At 43.2% G+C, this 25419-nt stretch overlaps 2 protein-coding genes across 7 annotated transcripts in view; one reads left to right on the forward strand and one right to left on the reverse strand.

The window, feature by feature from the left end:
* Window positions 1-855, reverse strand: part of LOC311132100 (heat shock factor protein 1-like) — a 39057-nt gene extending 38202 nt beyond the window's left edge. For 3 of the 4 annotated variants that reach the window (XM_084165285.1, XM_084165284.1, XM_084165283.1), the window contains exon 1: window positions 431-846. In XM_084165285.1, coding sequence (XP_084021411.1) covers window positions 431-556 — 126 coding nt within the window. In that variant the 5' untranslated portion in view covers window positions 557-846. Of the gene's footprint in view, window positions 1-430 lie in introns of all 4 variants that reach the window. The other variant, XM_084165282.1, reaches the window with a different exon arrangement.
* Window positions 856-1176: 321 nt separating this feature from the next.
* The window catches only part of bop1 (BOP1 ribosomal biogenesis factor), a 109397-nt gene continuing 85154 nt past the window's right edge, over window positions 1177-25419 (forward strand). Inside the window, exons 1-3 of one of the 3 annotated variants that reach the window (XR_014613482.1) lie at window positions 1177-1315; window positions 14539-14799; window positions 24610-24771. Coding sequence is in view for 2 of the 3 variants with exons in the window: in XM_084165286.1 (XP_084021412.1) it covers window positions 1217-1315; window positions 14539-14799; window positions 24610-24771 (522 nt within the window). In the remaining variant the exon portion in view is untranslated. The remainder of the gene's footprint in view (window positions 1316-14538; window positions 14800-24609; window positions 24772-25419) is intronic. The other 2 variants (XM_084165286.1, XM_084165287.1) reach the window with 2 other exon arrangements.

Consider the following 25419-nt stretch of genomic DNA (forward strand, 5'->3'; position numbering starts at 1 on the left):
ACGATAATTGACACCCAGGAACAGCTGAAGGGTGGAATGACCAAACCACCGGCCACGAAGTTCCCCCGGCCATTGCTGCCCAGATTAATAAATGTGTCACCTTCACATTTGACCAAATTAAGTTGGCTAGTTACCTAGCTAGCTGGTTAGTTACATCTTTCTGACTCAGTCCAACCAACTCGTATGATCTCGTTAGCAAGCTAGCTACCCAGGCTAACTAGCTAGTTGGCTAACTGATGTGGTTTATCATATAGTTAGCTAGTTATAGTAAACGGTGTCTGTGTTAAATTGTCCTGCTAGTTAGCTAACATATTGAATGACATTTAGCTTGCAAATGTCAAGAAAGTGAACCAAGTCTGAGTTATACGAAGCAAGGTGTCCAGCAGCTAGGTAGTAGGTTAGTTGGCATTATTGACGCTCGCTAACTCACTGGGCTCCAGCAGATCAGAGGATCGGTGTCAGGATCCTCAACAAGAGTCCAAAGTTTTGTGAGAAATGCAGGGACGTTATTGCCACTGACCACGACCCCAACAGACCCACCACCGTGGAACTCCATTATCGACAAGAATTGCTTTAAAAGTTGATAAACTCCCAAAATAACCCAAAACAGGGGGGGAGAACTCCAGAGAAAAGCTAATCCAAAACACAGCGCAATCCTTGCTGTAACAACTATGCAATTTCGATTGTCAATGCTCCTTATCTTAACCTAAACGAAAATATTTCGAAGACTTTTAGCTAATTGAGAAACTATTACGAGTGGAAGTTTCCATCAAATGGACATATCTAAACAACTGCGTAGAGAAAGGCCATTGCACAGGCGCATGGTGGTCGCCATTTTGTGACATCATCAGAGAGAAAAAAATCTCTACCAAAGAAAACTAAAGTGTCATGAATTAAATGCCAAAATAATATATATATATATATATCCCTAATGTTAATTATATATTAATATAACACAAGATGAAACAATAAAATATAAACTACACCAAAACTCACCTTTAAACTTTGACCTCTGAACTGTTTTCCAGCCCATACATTTGCAGCATATTTAGGGTAATTAATTTGAGCTATCAAATTATGTAATTATCTACTATAAAATAATTACAGATATTTGTTTGTAATCGCTTTAGAAAATTGCCGTTTTAAAACACACTCAACTTTAAACTTTGACCTCTTGCCGGAATCCCACATGGTCGGCTGTTGATGTACAAGAAGCATGCCTACTGTGAATCTAGAATCACAGAAAAACGGCACCATGAGTAAAGCTAAAGTAAAGACTGCGAAGAAAAGAGTTGCTGAAGAGGACAATGACCAGGTAAGATAAGTATTTCGGAAATGTATATTCGGTATTAAAATGGGTAACGTTAAAGGGTAATGTATTCGTTGCTAACAAGCTAGCTAGGCTAGCTAACGTTAGTTTTGCAAGGAAATGTGGATGTGCAAGCTCAAAACCCGCAGGTTTTCTAACTACTTTTTTTTGTCAATCACCCACAGATGTGTTAGCTAATAAAATAAGTAACAGTGTTTTTGTATAAACAGTAGCTAATGGTCTGTCTCACCTTGATCGCCTAGCAAACAATTTTGCTGCACGGTCACTATAGTCCATGATGAGCCAGACCCCCACATTTGGGCAGTCGGGGTGACTGTCTGATTTTTTTTTTTTTTAAGGTCTCGCTATTTCCCTAGAGTTGGAAAATGTGTGATAGCAGTGTAGTAATTGGAGCGTTTGTGTGTTAACTCTTTCTTCCATCCCATTCATTTTTCCCATAGGGATTTTACGCCTGCTACGTTAGGTTACCCAATCAAATAAAATGTTGTCAGTGCGGATTTACAGTGAAACGCTTACTTACGGGCCCTTCCAAACAATGCAGAGAGAGGAAAAAGAATAACACAAGGAATAAATACACAATGAGTAACGATAATTTGGCTATATACACTGGGTACCAGTATCGCGTACATATAGGTAGGGATAAAGTGACTAGGCAACAGGGTAGATACACTACTGTTACTGTTTATGTGATGAGTCAAAATAGTTAGTGCTTGCGGTCGATGCCAAGCAGTTGCAATACCAAGCAGTTGCCATGCCAAGCAGTGATGCAGCCAGTCAAGATGGGCTCCCGAGTGGCTCAGCGGTCTAAGGCACTGCATCTCAGTGCTTGAGGCGTCACTACAGACCCTCTGGTTCGACTCCAGGCTGTTTCACAACCGGCCATGATTGGGAGTCCCATAGGGCGGTGCACAATTGGCCTTGCGTCGTCCGGGTTTGGCCGGTGTAGGCTGTCATTGTAAATAAGAATTTGTTCTTAACTGACTTGCCTAGTTAAATGAAGGTTAAATACAAAACATTGAAAGATGCTCTCAATGGTGCAGCTGTAGAACTTTGAGGATCTGAGGGCCCATGCCAAATCTTTTCAGCCTCCTGAGGGGGAAGAGGAGTTGTCGTGCCCTCTTCATGACTGTGTTGGTGTGTGTGTGGACCATGATAATTCCTTAGTGATGTGGACACAGAGGATCTTTTAAGTTCTCGACCTGCTCCACTACAGCCCCTTCGATGTGGATGGGGCGTGCTCGGCCATCCGTTTCCTGTAGTCCACGATCAGTTCCTTTTGTCTTGTTGAGGGAGAGGTTGTTGTCCTGGCACCAGACTGCCAGGTCACTGACCTCCTCCCTGTAGGCTGTCTCGTCGTTGGTGATCAGGCCTACCACCGTTGTGTAGTCGTTAAACTCAATGATGGTGTTGGAGTCGTGTGTGACCACGCAGTCATGGGTAAACGGAGTACAGGAGGGGACTAGGCACGCACCCCTGAGAGGCCCCCGTGTTGAGGGTCAGCGTGGCAAATGGGTTGTTGCCTACCCTCACCTCTTGGGTGTGGCCCGTCAGGAAGTCCATGATTCAGTTGCAGAGGGAGGTGTTTAATCCTAGGGTCCTTAGCTTAGTGATGGAGGGCACTCTGGTGTTGAACGCTTAACTGTAGTCAATGAACAGCATTCTCACGTAGGTGTTCCTTTTGTCCAGGTGGTAAAGGGCAGTGTGGAGTGAAATAGAGATTGCGTCGTCTTTCGATCTGTTGTGGCGGTATGTGAATTGGAGTGGGTCCAGGGTGTCTGGGAGGATGGTGTTTATGAGCCATGACCTGCCTTTCAAAGCATTTCATGGCTATAGCTGTGAGTGCTACGGGGCAATAGTCATTTAGACAGGTTACCTTGGCGTTCTTGGGCACAGGGACTATGGTGGTCTGCTTGAAACATGTCGGTATTACAGACTGGGTCAGGGAACGGTTGAAAATGTCAGTGAAGATGCTTTCCAGTTGGTCAGTGCATGCTCTTGAGTACGCAACCCGGTAATCTGTCTGGCCCTGCGGTCTTGTGAATGTTAACCTGTTTAAAATGTCTTACTCACATCGGCTACGGAGAGTGTGATCACACAGTCATCCGGAACAGCTGGTACTCTCATGCATGGTTCAGTGTTGCTAGCCTCGAAGTGAGCATAGAAAGTATTTAGCTCGTCTGGTAGGCTCACGTAACTGGACAGTTAGCGGCTGGGTTTCCCTTTGTAATCCGTGAAAGTAGCCACATCCGACGAGCGTCAGACCCAGTGTAGTAGGATTTTTGATGGTTCATTGGAGGGCGTGGCACAAGGTCTTATATTAACTTTTTGGTCCACTAGCCACTGTGGCAGGTAGATTTAAAAACGACGACTGTGTAGCTTCTTTTCTCCGGTACTTTTCTTGGTGTAGCCAGCCTATTTTTCTCTTGTAAAATTTTTTTTTTTTACTTTAAGCAAAACATTAGGAAATATAGCTGGCTACATTCTTTCTATGATAGGCCTAAACATCAGAAATATCTTGGCCATGCATCGTTTTTGTAAGCTCATATACTTGTGGGGCTGCCAGCCAAATAGCGTTGCAGTTCTGTTGTCATCTGATGAAAATTAAGCTATTTTCTGCTGAATGTGTTGCATTAATGTATTTGTGAAGGAAATCTATAGTTGCAAGTCCCTGATCACTCTATTGAAGCAAAAAAATACTGTTATTATTTCAATATAAAACACGACCCCTGTCAATACACAGCTGGACACATCTGCTCCCACTTTCTCCTGTTGTGCTATTTAAAAACAAACACGTGCCTGGTTCAACTGTGCTGGGGTACTAATTAGGTATACAGGTAAAAGTCAGTAAATTAGAATATTTTGAAAAACTTGATTTATTTCAGTAATTGCATTCAAAAGGTGTAACTTGTACATTATATTTATTCATTGCACACAGACTGATGCATTCAAATGTTTATTTCATTTAATTTTGATGATTTGAAGTGGCAACAAATGAAAATCCAAAATTCCGTGTGTCACAAAATTAGAATATTACTTAAGGCTAATACAAAAAAGGGATTTTTTAGAAATGTTGGCCAACTGAAAAGTATGAAAATGAAAAATATGAGCATGTACAATACTCAATACTTGGTTGGAGCTCCTTTTGCCTCAATTACTGCATTAATGCGGCGTGGCATGGAGTCGATGAGTTTCTGGCACTGCTCAGGTGTTATGAGAGCCCAGGTTGCTCTGATAGTGGCCTTCAACTCTTCTGCGTTGTTGGGTCTGGCATTCTGCATCTTCCTTTTCACAATACCCCACAGATTTTCTATGGGGCTAAGGTCAGGGGAGTTGGCTGGCCAATTTAGAACAGAAATACCATGGTCCGTAAACCAGGCACGGGTAGATTTTGCGCTGTGTGCAGGCGCCAAGTCCTGTTGGAACCTGAAATCTCCATCTCCATAGAGCAGGTCAGCAGCAGGAAGCATGAAGTGCTCTAAAACTTGCTGGTAGACGGCTGCGTTGACCCTTGATCTCAGGAAACAGAGTGGACCGACACCAGCAGATGACATGGCACCCCAAACCATCACTGATGGTGGAAACTTTACACTAGACTTCAGGCAACGTGGATCCTGTGCCTCTCCTGTCTTCCTCCAGACTCTGGGACCTCGATTTCCAAAGGAAATGCAAAATTTGCTTTCGTCAGAAAACATGACTTTAGACCACTCAGCAGCAGTCCAGCTCTTTTTTTCCTTAGCCCAGGTGAGACGCTTTTCGCGCTGTTTCTTGGTCAACAGTGGCTTGACACGAGGTATGCGGCAGTTGAAACCCATGTCTTTCAAGCGTCTCTTGGTGGTGGATCTTGAAGCCCTGACTCCAGCAGCTGTCCACTCCTTGTGAATCTCCCCCACATTTTTGAATGGGTTTTTTTTCACAATCTTGACTAGGGCGCGGTGATCCCTATCGCTTGTACACTTTTTCTGACCACAGTTTTTCCTTCCCTTTGCCTCTCTATTAATGTGTTTGGACACAGAGCTCTGAGAACAGCCAGCCTCTTCTGCAATAACCTTTTGTGTCTTTCCCTCCTTGTGCAATGTGTCGATGGTCGCCTTTTGGACAGCTGTCAAATCTGAAGTCTTCCCCATGTTTGTGTAGGCTTCAGAACTGGACTGAGAGACCATTTAAAGCCCTTTGCAGGTGTTTTGAGTTAATCAGCTGATTATTTTGTGGCACCAGGTGTCTTCAAAATGTAACCCTTACACAATATTCTAATTTTGTGACACACGGAATTTTGGATTTTCATTTGTTGCCACTTCAAATCATCAAAATTAAATGAAATAAACATTTGAATGCATCAGTCTGTGTGCAATGAATAAATATAATGTACAAGTTACACCTTTTGAATGCAATTACTGAAATAAATCAAGTTTTTCAAAATATTCTAATTTACTGACTTTTACCTGTAAGCTTCATAATGTAAAATAAGGTGACTAGTGAAATAAGAACACGATCTGCTTTACCTCCTAAAGCATTGCACAAGTTCATTGCAGGTATTTACTTAAATTGCTACAAATATTAAAATGTATTGGGAAAAACTTCAAAGCAATAGTTTGTGGTATTGAAAAACCATCCCGTGGCTATTTCCAAATACACCGGTGGTATATACACGGTATACCGCCCAATCTTAGTGGGAGGTTACCGTGGTAATGCGACTGTCATGTCCTCCTGAGTGGCGCAGTGGTCTAAGGCACTGCATCGCAGTGCTAACTGTGCCACTAGAGATCCTGGTTCGAATCCAGGCTCTGTCGCTGCCGGCCGCGACCGGGAGACTCATGGGCGGCGCACAATTGGCCCAGCGTTGTCCAGGGTAGGGGAGGGAATGGCCGGCAGGGATGTAGCTCAGTTGATAGAGCATGGCGTTTGCAACGCCAGGGTTGTGGGTTCGATTCCCACGGGGGGCCAGTATAAAAAAATATATATGTATATGTGTATATGTATTCACTAACTGTAAGTCGCTCTGGATAAGAGCGTCTGCTAAATGACTAAAATGTAAATGTAAATGTTTGTGCCTATGAGATTGAGTCTGATTAGTAGCAGCATTGTCTTCTCTTCCCTAGTGGTTGCAACTCAAACATAGAAAAACAACCTAGCTTGTGAACAAAACAATGTAAATAGCCAAGAAACACAAGGACGAAGTCTCACTTCAGTAGACTTTAGTTTCAAGTAAATTACACCAACTTTTATGCCTGTGCGCAGCGCTTCTAAAAATGTATCTCAGCTCTTTACGTGCGCACAGCCTCCAGCCAGGCAGTGTTGCAGCACGAGGTGGGATAGGTGGGATTCGTAGTTTGACTTTGTGCAATTTAATTTACCAGCTATGAAACAAAACGTTAGAATTACTTTGAAAACAGCTACTGCAGCATTTATTTTACTATGAATGTGATCATACTTCACAATTTTTTTTCACAAATGCGAGTGAAATGCTCACCCTGTGGAGCCCTGACCACCTGCCAACGTGGCTGGTGAAAAAGACAATCTTACCCGGCAATGCCAAAATCTACTCGCATTTGGCAAGTTCATTTTAGGCCCTGGCATAGCAGGAGTTCTTATAAGCATCCGGATTAGTGCCCCTATGACACAATGTCAGTATCCAACAAGTTATTGCTCACTTATACCCTTTAATCATATTGGAAAGATTTACAGCTATCCTTCAGACACATTTTCTGAATGTTCAAGTCAACATTGCTATACATAAAAATGGCTATGTGAATTCTTCCATAGTAGCTGTTATATTAGGGCAGGGCTGCCCAACCCTCTTCCTGGAGATCTACTGTCCTGTAGGTTTTCAGTCCAACCCTAATTTAGCATATCTGATTCAGCTAGTTAAGGTCTTGTTGAGCAGCTAATAAGTAGAATCAGGTGTGTTAAATTAGGGTTGGACTGAAAACCCACAGGACGGTAGCTCTCCAGGAAGAGGGTTGGGCAGCCCTGTACTAGGGAGTTAAAATAAACATTTGCTTTTAGAGCTGAACTGAGCATAACAAAATATACTCTCAAAGTTTCATGTCTGTAGGCCTTACCATTGGAGATATTACAATTTGTGTGTCAGAATTCTGGGTCAAAAGGCTGCAGGAGATTATGCACAGGTCAATGGCAAAGCCTTTTCCAAAAATGGCACCAATATGACATGGGTGGACTCAGATTAACAAACTGAAATAACTTTATATTATGAAGGTGTCCTTAATGTTTTGTACACTCAGTGTATACATATGCAAATTGGCAGTTTAATATTCGGGATGTCAGGGCTCTACATTGTGACAATTTTTTACTAGCATATGCGTTTAAATATTTTGCTGTGTGACCTGGAAGTTTAATTTAGGAGCACCAGTGCACCTAGAAAAAATCTCCTAGATGATAATTGTTGTAATGATTAGGCTACTTCACTGCACTGCAGCCCCTGAGTGCTTTGGCGAATACACTGAGCACAGATTCATGACTTGTTACCTTCAATATTTTTCGCTGTGCTAAATGTTCAACTTAGGTGGCGCACGTGCTCCTTGTTAAAAAAATAAAACGTCAGCTGTAGAGCACCAGTCCACTGGACCACAAACTGATCCAAATGTAGCATGGGTCAGAAAATCGCTTCAAACATTACGAATAGCTGGTTCACATTTTTGTTGTTGCTCAAATTACTTTCTTTCTATGTCCTCTCCTTCAGTGTTGAACTAATAAGCCTAATTGTGTTGACAGTCATTGATCTACAAGTCATTTTGCATGCCAAACAACCCCAGGGAATATCAGTAGCCTAGTCAAACTGTGTGCTATGCGTTACGTCACACGCTGATGACGAGAGGTAGGCCTCTGTCACTTTCAGCATTTAAATGTTTGTAAAGTGGCTTGCACAATATTAGGCGTTATTAGTTGTGTGACAACCAATGTAATTTGCTCGGTCATTTTTATGAAAAATGTGTTTTAGCGGAATAAAAGTAGCCGAGGCCACCACCGGAGAGAACTCATCTGGCTATACATACTGATCAGGGCTTAACCTACATTTTAATTTTTTTATTTTGATTGTTCAGGTTCACCATCAGCAATAGTTGTGGTAATTTTGCTTGCGACAGTCAGTATACACAGTCATTTTTAGATGTAGGCTACAGGGTAAAGTTGATAATTTCATAAGGACAGCAATCACTGTCTCAACTTTGATTATGAGACGGGGGTGAAATTCAAAGTTGTGCTATGTAGTCATTGGCTATGTCATAGCTAATTTGTAAAGATAAATATTGAAACATTACTAGCTCTAACACTTTTTTAATCTGCAAAAATTACAAATGAATTAGTTGGTGATGGGATTTCACATAAATGGTGTGTGGAGAGGGGGGGAGGGGCAAATCGCAAACATCCCCCCCGGGATAGTGGAGTGATAGATGCCCAGTTTCCCTTATGGCTCAGCTCAGCTGCCTACATCATTTACACACACAACCAAAATATGTCAGCTCAGACAGATCCAGCTCAGAGGCCCAGCTCATGAGCTCCTTCAGCAGCAGATTTTCATTTAGTGGAAAATGTGTTTGTGCAACAAGTTATTGTATTGCACCGAATCACATTGATTCGTTACTCTAATCAAACCGAATCGTTTCAAACTAAAACTTATCGGAGCCAATGTATCTAGATGCGTATCAAATCGCCTTGAAAGGGAAATATGTACATCCCTTGTTAATATGCAAATTAGCTGTTAATGTGTGTGCATATTTCATGTTGTATGAAATAAATAATTGACTAATGAGTGTTTTTCCACTTAAGTTATTTTTGTTTAACCTAATACAATTAGTGACACACATTCTACTGAACCAATCAGCGGTAATACTTTAGGTTTTCAGTGTGCTTGTAACAGTCATTATGTTTCATCTGCCAGCTCTGTACAGTGGGGAAAACAACTATTTGATCCCCTGCTGATTTTGTACGTTTGCCCACTGACAAAGAAATTATCAGTCTATAAGTTTAATGGTAGGTTTATTTGAACAGTGAGAGACAGAATAACAACAACAACATTCAGAAAAACGCAAATGTTATAAATTGATTTGCATTTTAATGAGGGAAATAATATTTGACCCCCTCTCAATCAGAAAGATTTCTGGCTCCCAGGTGTCTTTTATACAGGTAACGAGCTGAGATTAGGAGCACACTCTTAAAGGGAGTGCTCCTAATCTCAGCTTGTTACCTGTATAAAAGACACCTGTCCACAGAAGCAATCAATCAATCAGATTCCAAACTCTCCACCATGGCCAAGACCAAAGAGCTCTCCAAGGATGTCAGGGACAAGATTGTAGACCTACACAAGGCTGGAATGGGCTACGAGACCATCGCCAAGCAGCTTGGAGAGAAGGTGACAACAGTTGGTGCGATTATTCGCAAATGGAACAAACACAAAATAACTGTCAATCTCCCTCGGCCTGGGGCTCCATGCGAGATCTCACCTCGTGGAGTTGCAATGATCATGAGAACGGTGAGGAATCAGCCCAGAACAACACGGGAGGATCTTGTCAATGATCTCAAGGCAGCTGGGACCATAGTCACCAAGAAAACAATTAGTAACACACTACGCCGTGAAGGACTGAAATCCTGCAGCGCCCGCAAGGTCCCCCTGCTCAAGAAAGCACATATACAGGGCCATCTGAAGTTTGCCAATGAACATCTGAATGATTCAGAGGAGAACTGGGTTAAAGTGTTGTGGTCAGATGAGCCCAAAATCGAGCTCTTTGGCATCAACTCAACTCGCTGTGTTTGGAGGAGGAGGAATGCTGCCTATGACCCCAAGAACACCATCCATATGATGCTTTCGGGGTGTTTTTCTGCTAAGGGGACAGGACAACTTCACCGCATCAAAGGGACGATGGACGGGGCCATGTACCGTCAAATCTTGGGTGAGAACCTCCTTCCCTCAGCCAGGGCATTGAAAATGGGTCGTGGATGGGTATTCCAGCATGACAATGACCCAAAACACATGGCCAAGGCAACAAAGAAGTGGCTCAAAGAAGCACATTAAGGTCCTGGAGTGGCCTAGCCAGTCTCCAGACCTTAATCCCATAGAAAATCTGTGGAGGGAGCTGAAGGTTCGAGTTGCCAAACGTCAGGCTCGAAACCTTAATGACTTGGAGAAGATCTGCAAAGAGGAGTGGGACAAAATCCCTCCTGAGATGTGTGCAAACCTGGTGGCCAACTACAAGAAACGTCTGACCTCTGTGATTGCCAACAATGGTTTTGCCACCAAGTACTAAGTCATGTTTTGCAGAGGGGTCAAATACTTATTTCCCTCATTAAAATGCAAATCAATTTATAACATTTTTGATATGCGTTTTTCTGTATTTTTGTGTGACCGCTCAGTTGGCAAGCTAGCTAACAAATAAGCTAGTGCACATTATCAAACCTAACAAAAAAATCCTTTACGCACAAAATATCTTAGCTAGATGTAAAACATGTTGACTTGCTCTAGAAAAAGTTGTATTATGCAGCTTTATTGTTTTAGTTAGAACAATTCTGATGAAAAGGGTGGTTAGAATGGAAAAAGTGCCTTTAAAAAAAGTGTCACTCCTGTCAACTCCCGCACGTTGAGGTTTGGGCTCTCTGATTGGCTCAAAGTCAAGTTGTCGGCCATTGCCGAGCATTGTGATTCTACAAGTAGAAACGGCAGGTTTGTCAGAACACAGCAGGTACGTCTTTTGTTTTAACAAAATAAGGAACTGCTCCTACTTTAAGTACCTATCTGCAGTCAGATTCTCAGTGTGTTTCATGCTTTCCAAGAATCTGTGATTTTTAAAGGGTATATTCGTGAGCAATAACTTGTTGTATACTGACATTGTTTGTCATAGTGTAAAATCACTATGGAAACATGAATGTGATGAAAGAGACACACAAACGCTGCACTGCTATCACACATTTACCAACTCTAGGGACAAATTCACTGAGACATCTTCATCCCAAGTGAGCCTGCTTTACGAACTCAAATGGCACAGAGAATTCGAGGCAGTCTCTCCATGAAAGTCGCTGGCCTCACACCAATACACTCGGATAACAGCCACCAAACCCTTGTCAGTGTTGATATCCTATGTCGGGTCGTGTTAAATAACAAAGCAACTGATTTTTGTTTCTTCCCTGTTTCGGCAACCTCCCATAATCTCCATCCGACATTCCAAAATGTAGACCACTGTCTTTATCGAATTATTTTCTAACCAGGAATATATAAATTATTCTCAGATTCGGTGTGGCCTTTGAATAGTGTCAACTCAAACAGCGCATATGACCTCAACTTTTGCCCCTGCTCTATTGATTTCAATGTGATATCGATATGATTAAATAAATTGTTTTGCGTTTACCTTTCCTTGTTGTCAACCGACTTGAAACAAAATGCAACAATCCAAAATGTAGCTGCTGCGGTCTTCTACAAGTCCTCTAACCAGTGATATACACTACCGTTCAAAAGTTTGGGGTCACTTAGAAATGTCCTTGTATGTGAAAGAAAAGCAATTTTTTTTTGTCCATTTAAAATAACATCAAATTGATCAGAAATACAGTGTAGCCATTGTTAATGTTGTAAATGGCTATTGTAGCTGGAAACTGCTGATTTTTAATGGAGTATCTACATAGGCGTACAGAGGCCCATTATCAGCAACCATCAGTCCTGTGTTCCAATGGCACGTGTTTGCTAATCCAAGTTTGTCATTTTAAAAGGCTAATTGATCATTAGAAAACCCTTTTGCAATTATGTTAGCACAGCAGGAAACTGATTTACAGTGGGGAAAAAAAGTATTTAGTCAGCCACCAATTGTGCAAGTTCTCCCACTTAAAAAGATGAGAGAGGCCTGTAATTTTCATCATAGGTACACGTCAACTATGACAGACAAATTGAGAAATAAAAATCCTGAAAATCACATTGTAGGATTTTTAATGAATTTATTTGCAAATTATGGTGGGAAATAAGTATTTGGTCACCTACAAACAAGCAAGATTTCTGGCTCTCACAGACCTGTAACTTCTTCTTTAAGAGGCTCCTCTGTCCTCAAATCGTTACCTGTATTAATGGCACCTGTTTGAACTTGTTATCAGTATAAAAGACACCTGTCCACAACCTCAAATAGTCACACTCCAAACTCCACTATGGCCAAGACCAAAGAGCTGTCAAAGGACACCAGAAACAAAATGGTAGACCTGCACCAGGCTGGGAAGACTGAATCTGCAATAGGTAAGCAGCTTGGTTTGAAGAAATCAACTGTGGGAGCAATTATTAGGAAATGGAAGACATACAAGACCACTGATAATCTCCCTTGATCTGGGGCTCACCAAGAACGGTGAGCAAAAATCCCAGAACCACACAGGGGACCTAGTGAATGACCTGCAGAGAGCTGGGACCAAAGTAACAAAGCCTACCATCAGTAACACACTACGCCGCCAGGGACTCAAATCCTGCAGTGCCAGACGTGTCCCCCTGCTTAAGCCAGTACATGTCCAGGCCCGTCTGAAATTTGCTAGAGTGCATTTGGATGATCCAGAAGAGGATTGGGAGAATGTCATATGGTCAGATGAAACCAAAATAGAACCTTTTGGTAAAAACTCAATTCGTCGTGTTTGGAGGACAAAGAATGCTGAGTTGCATCCAAAGAACACCATACCTACTGTGAAGCATGGGGGTGGAAACATCATGCTTTGGGGCTGTTTTTCTGCAAAGGGACCAGGACGACTGATCCGTGTAAAGGAAAGAATGAATGGGGCCATGTATCGTGAGATTTTGAGTGAAAACCTCCTTCCATCAGCAAGGGCATTGAAGATGAAACGTGGCTGGGTCTTTCAGCATGACAATGATCCCAAACACACCGCCCGGGCAACGAAGGAGTGGCTTCGTAAGAAGCATTTCAAGGTCCTGGAGTGGCCTAGCCAGTCTCCAGATCTCAACCCCATAGAAAATCTTTGGAGGGAGTTGAAAGTCCGTGTTGCCCAGCGACAGCCCCAAAACATCACTGCTCTAGAGGAGATCCGCATGGAGGAATGGGCCAAAATACCAGCAACAGTGTGTGAACCTTGTGAAGACTTACAGAAAAAGTTTGACCTGTCATTGCCAACAAAGGGTATATAACAAAGTATTGAGAAACTTTTTGTTATTGACCAAATACTTATTTTCCACCATAATTTGCAAATAAATTCATAGAAAATCCTACAATGTGATTTTCTGGATTTTTTTTCTTCTCATTTTGTCTGTCATAGTTGACGTGTACCTATGATGAAAATTACAGGCCTCTCTCATCTTTTTAAGTGGGAGAACTTGCACAATTGGTGGCTGACTAAATACTTTTTTTCCCCACTGTAAAGAAGAAATAAAACTGGCCTTCTTGAGACTAGTTGAGTATCTGGAGCATCAGCAATTGTGGGTTCGATTACAGGCTCAAAATGGCCAGAAACAAATAACTTTCTTCTGAAACTCGTCAGTCTATTCTTGTTCTGAGAAATGAAGGCTATTACATGTGGGAAATTGCCAAGAAACTGAAGATCTCGTACAACGATCATTTTATGTTATTTTAATGGACAAAAAAAGTGTTTTTCTTTCGAAAACAAGGAAATGTCTGAGTGACTCCAAACCTTTGAACGGTAGTGTACATATTATTCCCAGTTTCTGTGTGGTTTTTCAGTAGTGTTAGTTTGAACAGGACGTGCAACCTGACTATTGATTGCAACGTGATATCGATATGAGTGATAGACAAATAATTATTGCCACTTGTCAAACCAACAGGGTTTTTGGTGCATATGCAGTTTATAAGTTGAAAAAAAGTAATGCGATTAGTATTGTGGCACATCAATGTTTGTTTTCAATATCTCACAAACTGTTTCTCCATATTGATTTGGACACTTCAAAACAGTATTTTGACATTGGACTATTTATCAAAAGTTGTCAACAGGAAGCAGCGACGGCATTATTTTCAACTTATGTTTTAGGAATAAATAATGACATTTCAAAACTGCTGAATGAGTCCAAAAATGTGCTGTAATTGATTGAATTGGATGATATACCAGAAATCGTGAACTGGTTTGTCCTGTCTACTATTGCCAATGACAATGTCTTATTTTAGGTCAGGTAGCTAGCTAGCTACATTCTTTATTCATTCTGTATCAATTTCAGTGCGACTCATTCATGTTTGTCCATCTATCATGTCTCTGGTATATCTTTGTCTCCGCTATTTCAGCTTCCCATATTTGACAAAGATGTCACTGAGAAGGCTGGGGAGGAAGGAGATGAGGACCTCTCAGATAGCGAGGAGAGTGTGTTCTCAGGACTGGAGGACTCTGGGAGTGACATCGATGATGAAGAAGAGGATGATGGGGACGATGAAGATGAGGAGGATGATGATGATGATGCTGCTGTCATTCTAGATGAAAATCTGAAGAACAGCAGTGATGCTGAAATATCTGCTGAACCACCTGCTTCAGATAAGAGTACGCCTAAGGTGAATATGGAAGTCTATTTATTTTATGGAAATTATATAGTAGGGTCCTGAGTTTTTCCTGACCATGTGACCTTGCCAGGAAAAACTAATCTCTAGTTAAAGGCCGTGCAAACGTTTTGGCCCAAAGGTCTTGACTGTGTCAGACCTTGCACCCAATAAACTGAGTTGTCAGCAGTGCTGGAATCTATTTTATTTTGTGACTTTACTTTTTGTACATTGGCAGCACCTGACTCAACAAGATGACACATTTGTGTGCTTTCAAAATGCATCTATAATCATAGCAGTAAATGTCTATTAAGTCATTGCAGTGTTGGTGGATGGGTGAAGTGAGTTGTGCGATTACTAGATGGGTAATATTAGAAAGCTGGCTTGCAAATTGAGTGTTTTCTCTCTTGAGTGCTCAGAGCACACTGGACACTCTGGCCGAAGTAGTGGATTTCAGAGTGTTCTGATTTCTCAAAGGTAAGGAGGAAGCACTACTTTAACACGCTACAGTATGCTACATCCTTAAATGAATGGGAGGTAGCAACTTTCCGTTACTTTAGTTTTCATGTTATCAAGGAATGGTAATTCAAAGCCATTGTGTTTAACCTTCAAGCGACTGACAGTCATTTCCCAACAGGTATACATATATTTCTTGGTCAAACAGCATGTTTCTGATAAATCCATGTGGACATCAAACGCTAGAAATACATACATTGACCCACAGTCAAAAGAACCCTTGGATTTCTACGAAAACATAGTGTCCAGTGAAATGCACCCTCAATTTACCTCTGTTCAAGGTAAATTTGGGTTACACCAATGTTTTATTTTCAGGTAAAAGACTCGCAGGAATTGGGCTTGCGGAGGTTGTGGGACAACTTCTGGCTGACCAGGAGCAGGATCACTCTCAGGACAATGAGGACAATTCAGGGAGTGATTAAGTTTGCTGACGACACAACAGTGGTAGGCCTGATCACCGACAACAGTGAGACAGCCTATAGGGAGGAGGTCAGAGACCTGGCCGTGGTGCCAGGATAACAACCTCTCCCTCAACGTGATCAAGACAAAGGAGATGATTGTGGACTACAGGAAAAAAAAAGAGGACTGCGCACGCCCCCATTCTCATCGACGGGGCTGTAGTGGAACAGGTTGAGAGCGTCAAGTTCCTTGGTGTCCACGTCACCAACGAACTATCATGGTCCAAACACACCAAGACAGTCGTGAAGAGGGCACGACAAAGCCTATTCCCCCTCAGGTGACTGAAAAGATTTGGCATGGGTCCTCAGATCCTCAAAAAGTTGCACCATCGAGAGCATCCTGACTGGTTGCATCACCGCCTGGTATGGCAACTGCTCGGCCTCCGACCGCAAGGCACTACAGAGGGTAGTGCGTACGGCCCAGTACATCACTGGGGTCAAGCTTCCTGCCATACAGGACCACTATACCAGGCGGTGTCAGAGGAAGGCCCTCAAAATTGTCAAAGACTCCAGCAACCCTAGTCATAGACTGTTCTTTCTGCTACCGCACGGCAAGCGGTACTGGAGCGCCAAGTCTAGGTCCAAAAGGCTTCTCAACAGCTTCTACCCCCAAGCCATAAGACTCCTGAACAGCTAATCATGGCTACCCCCAAGCATAAGACCCCCCCCCATCCCCCTCTTTTACGCTGCTGCTACTCTGTTGACTATTTATGCATAGTCACTTTAGCTCTACCCACATGTACATATGACCTCGACTAGCCGGTGCCCCCGCACATTGACTCTGTACCGGTACCCTCCTGTATATAGCCTCCCTACTGCTATTTTATTTTACTGCTGCTCTTTAGCTATTTGCTTTAATAACATTTGATTTGATTACGATGATCATATTTCAGAGACTTCTGAGCAAAGTGACACTGAAGTTGCACCCTTGCAGGCTCGCTCTGTTACCTCAGCACCTCACAAAAATACCACGGAGCCACTAGTGGTGAAGGGAGGGGGGAGAACAGGGGAGGGCTGGGGTCAAAAGGCCATGGTAGCAGTAAAGGCTTATAGAGTAATCAAGGAGCTGAGAAGCACGGTAATGCAACACCATATCTTGGCAAAAATGGCACAGTGTGGGGAAAACGTCCTCCACCAGCTGAGCAAAGGTGTGCAGCAGCAGAGATCTGTCAAGTATCCATCAACCAGGTATTACAAAGGCAGCAGAGTGCAAAGCAGTTGAAGAATCGTTTAATTTATTTCTGACCTCAGAGTTGATTGACGCGATTGTGCTTGAAACGAACAGAGAAGCTAAGCGAGGAATAGGTGAATAGAATAAGAGCCATCCCAAAAATCTACGTGATGAATGGAAAGAGGTGGATGCCATAGATCTTTTGATTGCAGGATTTTACCAAAATAAGTCTCAAACTTCCATCTGGTCAGAAGCTGACGGCAGACGTGTTCACTATAACTATGTCCAGAAAAAGATTCCAACACTTATGAAATACATGAGGTTTGACAACAGGGCAACAAGGCATGAACGAATAACAGCAGATGAGCTTGCCCCGTTCAGGGATATCTGAAGCATGTTTGTAGCCCAGCTACCAAAATACCTTATTCCATGCACAGATCAAAGGGCTTGTGGCTCTTTCTCTCAAAAGTGGGAGAAATGTCACCACAGAACTTAGCTTACCATTAGCTGAAAAGTTTCTCAAAGATGGACTAACATACCTTCGGCACTGTTAGATCCAGCAAACCACGCATTCCAGAGGCGATGAAGGCTAACCATGGCAGACAGATCTACAGTTCACGGTTTGGCTTCCATGGGCTGCTTACCTTAGTGTACTACGTACCATCACCAGGCATGGCCGTACTGGCGCTGTCTACCAAGCACCATGACACCAAGGTTGTGGGCGAGCATCAGAAACCAGAGATCATACAACGCTACGAAGCCACCAAGAGTGCCGTTGCTAATGTCGATAAGCTTGCCATGATGTACACGTTGAGAAGGAAGATCAACAGGTGGCCAATGGTCCTCTTCTTCAACCTGATAGACGTTGCTGCTGTAGCCGCCTTCATCATCTGGATGGGAAACTTCCCCAGCTGGAAGTCTTCCGAAGGCAGCGGCCAACGCCAAACTTTCCTGAGAGAGCTGGGCCACGCCCTAGTCATGCCAAACACCAAGAGGAGAGCTCAAACACCAACACAACAAACACCAATCACAGCTGCCATATTAACCATGGGAGTAAAGCCTCTATGACCGCAACAATGACAGGAAGGAGGCACATGTGTGCGCGTCCTGCCAGAAGCCAGTGTGTTACTCAGATTGTGTACTGTCCTGCATGCCTGTAGAACATTAGGTTATTCTGTGAACCACATGTTAGGATTAGGGTTAATAAATGTATTCGCCATCTGCATGAAGTCGTTCAAAGGGTAGTTACATCTATAGTTGTAACGTTTGTTTTAATTGTTTGTAGCTCTTTTAGAACTAATATTGATGTTGTTCATACCTGTTTTTAACCCATAATTTTACATCGGGGCACAGATGCTTGCCTTCTACTGTCTTGCCTAGGCCTATTCTACCTGCCAGAGTACTGCTAGGGGAAACGCTGCTTCACACAGCAAGAGCCAACATAAGATGAGGCTTGATGTGCTGTTTCTGGTTGTATGTAAATGCAATCCTTTGAATACAATTTAGAGTAAATATTCTAAACACCAGACTACTGCATAGACCAAACACGTAATTTAAATGGTAGTTAGCTTTCTACTAGTGGTATGGATCATATACAACAATTCAAATAGATATTTCAGAATATAGACATGTTTTTTTTATTATTAACTTTTAAAAAGTAAAATGTATTGACTTTAATGTGGTGACTTGAAGCATAATACACTTACAGTGAGGGGGAAAAGTATTTGATCCCCTGCTGATTTTGTACGTTTGCCCACTGACAAAGAAATGATCAGTCTATAATTTTAATGGTAGGTTTATTTGAACAGTGAGAGACAGAATAACAACAACACATTCCAGAAGAACACATGTCAAAAATGTTATGAATTGATTTGCATTTTAATGAGGGAAATAAGTATTTGACCCCTCTGCAAAACATGACTTAGTACTTGGTGGCAAAACCCTTGTTGGCAATCACAGAGGTCAGACATTTCTTGTAGTTGGCCACCAGGTTTGCACACATCTCAGGAGGGATTTTGTCCCACTCCTCTGCAGATCTTCTCCAAGTCATTAAGGTTTCGAGGCTGACGTTTGGCAACTCGAACCTTCAGCTCCCTACACAGATTTTCTATGGGATTAAGGTCTGGAGACTGGCTAGGCCACTCCAGGACCTTAATGTGCTTCTTCTTGAGCCACTCCTTTGTTGCCTTGGCCATGTGTTTTGGGTCATTGTCATGCTGAAATACCCATCCACGACCCATTTTCAATGCCCTGGCTGAGGGAAGGAGGTTCTCACCCAAGATTTGACGGTACATGGCCCCGTCCGTCGTCCCTTTGATGCGTTGAAATTGTCCTGTCCCCTTAGCAGAAAAACACCCCCAAAGCATAATGTTTCCACCTCCATGTTTGACGGTGGGGATGGTGTTCTTGGGGTCATAGGCAGCATTCCTCCTCCTCCAAACACGGCGAGTTGAGTTGATGCCAAAGAGCTCCATTTTGGTCTCATTTGACCACAACACTTTCACCCAGTTCTCCTCTGAATCATTCAGATGTTCATTGCAAACTTCAGACGGGCATGTAAATGTGCTTTCTTGAGCAAGGGGGCCTTGCGGGCGCTGCAGGATTTCAGTCCTTCACGGCATAGTGTGTTACCAATTGTTTTCTGGGTGACTATGGTCCCAGCTGCCTTGAGATCATTGAAAAGATCATCCCGTGTAGTTCTGGGCTGATTCCTCACCGTTCTCTTGATCATTGCAACTCCAGGAGGTGAGATCTTGCATGGAGCCCCAGGCCGAGGGAGATTGACAGTTCTTTTGTGTTTCTTCCATTTGTATATGGATAATAATAATCGGACCAACTGTTGTCACCTTCTCACCAAGCTGCTTGGCGATGGTCTTGTAGCCCATTCCAGCCTTGTGTAGGTCTACAATCTTGTCCCTGACATCCTTGGAGAGCTCTTTGGTCTTGGCCATGGTGGAGAGTTTGGAATCTGATTGATTGATTGCTTCTGTGGACAGGTGTCTTTTATACAGGTAACAAGCTGAGATTAGGAGCACTCCCTTTAAGAGTGTGCTCCTAATCTCAGCTCGTTACCTGTATAAAAGACACCTGGGAGCCAGAAATCTTTCTGATTGAGATGGGGTCAAATACTTATTTTTCCCTCATGAAAATGCAAATCAATTTACAACATTTTTGACATGCGTTTTTCTGGATTTTTTTGTTGTTATTCTGTCTCTCACTGTTCAAATAAACCTACCATTAAAATTATAGACTGATTATTTCTTTGTCAGTGGGCAAACGTACAAAATCAGCAGGGGATCAAATACTTTTTTCCCTCACTGTACTTTTAGGCCAGCGTTTCCCAAACTATGGGTCGTGACCCTTGTGGGGTCACCTGATTTGAAAATGGGGTCGCGAGAGAAATCCTGAAATAAAATTGCTCATAGAACCGGGGATACGTCAGTAACCTCCGGTAGCTGCTAGATGCGGTTGTAATAAACAGCGGTTCCTGTTTTTCTTCCTACAAATGTGGCTCAGTCTTTTAGGAACACGTTTGTGTCTGTTTCCCTCTACAATGGCCACAAGCCTCATTAGAACAGAGTGGACAAGACCAGGCACTAAATCAGACTGGGGGAAAAAGGTCATGAATGATGATGTTCTTTTCTACACAGAAGGTCGTACAAAATTCTGAACTTCCTAATACCTTTTTAATGCATTTCAGTCACTTCAAACCATACTTCCGTCAGATTGAAATTGTCAAAAGTAGTGTCAGACTGATTTGTAATAGTGTCAGCCCAAATTAAAGGAAATATTGGCCGTTGATTACATTTTAAAAATGGGGTTGCATGCCAAAAAAGTTTGGGAACCCCTGTTGTAGGCTATATGATAAATTGTGTTCTTGCAATAAGATTCCTTTTTTTTTCTTCAATGAATTCATTTTCAAAGCTTTTTATTATAACCAACTCACGTGTGTATGTATACAACTCTAGATAATAATATCCAGTTATACACTGGATGAAATAACCATCAGCTTGTGTGGATTTCATACTCGTTTACTCTTTACTACCCCCTAGTGGAAGTTGTATTTACTACATGCTTTTGAATCCAACAGGAACAGGCAAATGTCTTATCTATCGGTCCCTCTCTCTTCTCTTGCCAGTCTACCGCAAAGCCTACATCTGCCTTTTTAACAAAACATTTATTTAACCTTCATTTAACCAGGCAAGTCAATTTTAAGAACACATTCTTATTTGCAATGACGGCCTGTCAAAAGGCCTCCTGTGGGGACGGGCTGGGATTATCTACCCTCTTCCTTCTGACTCCATCTTCAGAAATTCCAGACTCCTCTGTTAGAAGTGGTTTGTAAATGAGGATGCATCCACTCTATGGGAGGAGAACAGGATGGGGTTAATAGGTAGGGCCAGGTGTCTTTGACTGGGTGGAATAGTTGCTATATTAATCAGTTCGTGTAGAGTTAATTCTTCTGTCTGGTGTGCTCTAAATTCCCTAGCTGTCTTGTAAGGTGGGTGGGAATGACTTAATTGTATTACGTCAGCTTATCCTCCGGTCAGTATCATTGTCTCTCAATGTAGAATTAAGACTGGTCGCAAAGGTAAGATTTATTTTTTTATTGCTGCCATGCGGATTCCAGCACCACCTGCATCGCTCAAACCAAAGACTGATCTTGGCTGTTTTTATTTTGTCAAGTGTGCAGTCCTTCAAGTAAAGTTGACCATTTCAAAATATGCAAACACAAACTTCTAGGGATAGGAGGACAAGAAAAGGTTAAACTTGTTTATATTATTACAAAGGCACATTGGAGCAAATGTGAAACCTTGAAACCATTGTCTGGAACTGCTGTGGTCTGGTAGCAGAGGGGGGTTGGACGCATTGTTCCCCACCAGCTTTTTAATCCATCCAGGTCCTGACTGAGACCCTGTGGTTTTTCTTTTATTTTTTCCCCCTCTTCCCCTTGTTCCTGGACTCTTGTGATTTAAGGATCTGGGCCTTCATGCACACCAGGCAGAAGTTAATGTGGCTGCTGGAGGCTTTATGGTCCCTGGGAGAGTCCCCTGGTGCAGCGGTCGGCCGCGGCCAGCTCACTCTGATCCGGCCAGCCAACCAGCTCTGCTGTCGTCCGGCCGGCCGCTCGGTCCGCGCTCTCAGCGTGTGAGTGGGTGTGAGATGGAAATGAAATGGGATTAGGGTGGAGGAAGGGGGAGACTAAGACTAGGGGGGGGCTCATCTTACAGGAACCAGGAAGGATTCGCTCCTCATGCACCCACGCAGGAGCTCTGGTCTGCAGACGCGTCTGGGCCACTTCCACCAAGGGTGACACGCATGTCTCCTCCAGCCGTTAAATGTTTGGAGAGGCAAAGGGTTGTAGGGGCAGGGATCAAATTGAGTGTGCACTGGGCGGAATGGTATCCCCTTAACAAAAAAGACAAGCACATCCCCTTCACTTGATTTTGTCCATTAATACGCTTAACACAACTCCCACCCCTGTTAACTTTTGACAATTTGCCCTGGGCCCTGTGTGAGGGTTGTGTACCAGAGAAGTTCAGGGGCGGCAGGTAGCTTAGTGGTTAAGAGCGTTGTGCCAGTAACCGAAAGGTCGCTGGTTCTAATCCCCGAGCCGACTAGGTGAAAAATCTGTCTGTGCCCTTGAGCAAGGCACTTAACCCTAATTGCTCCTGTAAGTCGATCTGGATAAGAGTCTGCTAAATGATGTAAATGTAAAGTGTTCACCCCAGGATGACCCCTCTCTCTGGATGGAGGTGCTGCATCAGGCCAAGCCAGGGACGGGGAACCTAGGTGGGCTTATCGTTTGGGTTTTGCTCCCAATTAAGTGGAAGTGTGAACGGCCCAGTGAATGCCTTCTGATGGATTCATTCAGGCTTCACCCTATAACTCAGATTTTAGTTTCAGAGGAAGTAGCGCGGTAATGGGGAACCTGGGGCCCGTCTGCGTCCACCTCGGAGCGGAACCCATTGCTGGGAGCCAACAGACGTTAAAAACAAGTTGTTGGCCAATGTGTGGAGGCTGGGAGAGTGTGTGTGAACGGCTGTGTGTTGGCGTACACGTGGGTGTGTGCATCCGGCGTGTGAATGTGCTCAGAACAGAAGGCACTCAGGAGATTTGAGCCGGAGATTATGAATTTGACTGATTTATCAATAACCCTATGGTAACCTGACACATTTTGGGTGTGAAGACGTCACTACTTGGAGAATTTGTGGGGCAACAGAATGGCCCTTGCCTTTGCATTTGGCTTCTTCTCCTGACTGATCCTCAGCCTTTCTCTCATGACTGACCCTGTGCACTGACTTCTTGTCCTCAGCCTCTCTCTCATGACTGACCCCGTGCAGTGCCTTCCCGTCCTCAGCTGCACTCTCCCACACTTCATCCTCATCAGTGGTTGTGGTCACATGGGCTCCGGACCAGTCTCAGCTGGAAGTCCAGTCCACTGCTTGTTTTCAAGCTGCATGATCCACTGTGCGAGCCTTTCTCTTTTGGCTGTACCGTCGTACATCATCTGGACAAGTAATCTGTCGTGGGCTATCTCTCTCTCCCTTCTCTGTCGCTCTCTTTTTCTCTCTCTGTATCTCTCACTGTCTCTCACTCCACTCCTGCCTCGCATCCCTGTTATAGTAAACAGACTGGCCTGGTCATCCCCCCCCCCCCCCCCCCCACATATTTTTAGTGTAGTGAGGAAGCCTTAATCTTTCATCTAGTCTTTTTTAAATGATTTTTAAGTGTTGGCTTCTGTGTTGTGGAGTAAACAAGCTTCCGTTTTGGCTTTCCTAAACTGCCACCTCCGCAATCCCCACTTCACCTTGTTTGTTCAGTTCAGGGGGAGGCTACAGCAGAGAACTCTGGTCTGACTGGAGTCTCCTGGGCAGCGAAAGTCATTCAGTATTAAAACTGGGCCCAGGCAGCTCTGTCTTGATGGGGATTTAATTAGGCATCAGGGAGGAAGTGTTTCACTTAGAACTGCAGGCCAAAAGATACCGGGACACACAGGAGGCATACATCATAGCAGGTTACTCACCTGCCCGTCACTGCCTCTAGGGGGATAAGCATGTAGCCTCAAATAACTTATTTTCCTCCCTCTATCTCCTTGTCTCAAAGCAGTTCATTCCCCCTTCCTCCCTCCCTTGTTTCCCTCTATCCCCTGGTTCCCGTAAAGAGAGCTCTGACGGCTCTGAATCTGCGTGACTGATGGCTCACAGTAAAGCAGGTCCAGTGGTGGGTCCTTGCATCCTTTTATCCTCACCGTCCTTCCACTCACACAGGATGTGCCGTTCTGGTGCCTGCTCCTCTGTGGACTGTGTCAACGTGTGTGTGTCTCATGCAGAGGAAGCTGTGTACTGAATGCAATAAATAAATGGAAATCCTAAAACAAACTGTCACTGTGCCATATAGGACATAAAACTATCAATCGTCCCTTCAAGCCGGTGACAAGTTTTATTTCCTAAACAGCTTTTATTTTACTTAAAGGTCAAAGTTGATTGGCTGTCACCCATCAGTTTTATAACCCCTTAGATGATTAGGAACATGTTATTTTCACAGCAGCAAGGTTCTTTAACTTTTTTTGGCCAACCATTAAAAATGTACCAGAACTTGTACACACGCAGAGCAACATATTGTGAACAATGTTATGAAATCTAAATTCCATTCCTTGGTGTCTTGTTTTTATATTAGCAGCAAGACGAAAAAACTGCATCAAAGGAGAAGAGGAAGATGAAGAAAGACAAGGGAGTCTCCATTGATGGCAGAGGAGAGAAGGGACTGACCACCACCTTCCAAGGACTGACCACCACCCAGCAGGGGGACGAGTATGAACACGACACCTCCGACGAAGAGGTAAAGTTTAACGTCAGTCAACTCGATACCCAATCATAGAAATGCTGCTGAGACAAACCCTGAATTTGATTTCTTCCAGTGGGCCTCCTTTTTATTTGACTAGTCATTTGACTAGCACCTCTTTTAGATTTATTTGGATGCCTAACAAATTGGGGATTTGGCATGGAAATAAGATTTGCGCTCATCAAGGGCATGAAATGCTGTTTCTTACCTACCCAGTCCAGAGTTAGTTGGGAGGTTGGAGTAATGTGATTTTATCAGAACCCTCATATGTATTAATTGACCTCAAAAGTTTTTATGACTGTTTGGTCCATGACTTGTGACCAGCAACATCCACCAGTTAGAATACACACACATTTTCTATTAGCCTATTCATGGTTGGACGTTAAGTCACAATATTGTTTTGAACCTTTGTTTTAGGACTGATGCCCAACTGAGCATTCTGCTAAATGCATCCTCATTGGGGACTGATGATTTGGTCTATAGTTTATTACTGTGGCTTGAAAACACAATGACATTTCTAAAGAAGGCAAATAATTAGTAGGAAAACCTTTTGTCATCATTTTGATGGTGTCAGATTGACTTTAGATGCAGTATAACGTTAGCTAGCTAAGATTGAGGGGAGACCTCCAGATTTTAGCTTGCGAA

Source organism: Coregonus lavaretus (genome assembly GCF_964263955.1).
Source record: "Coregonus lavaretus genome assembly, chromosome: 7".
Classification (NCBI taxonomy): domain Eukaryota; kingdom Metazoa; phylum Chordata; class Actinopteri; order Salmoniformes; family Salmonidae; genus Coregonus; species Coregonus lavaretus.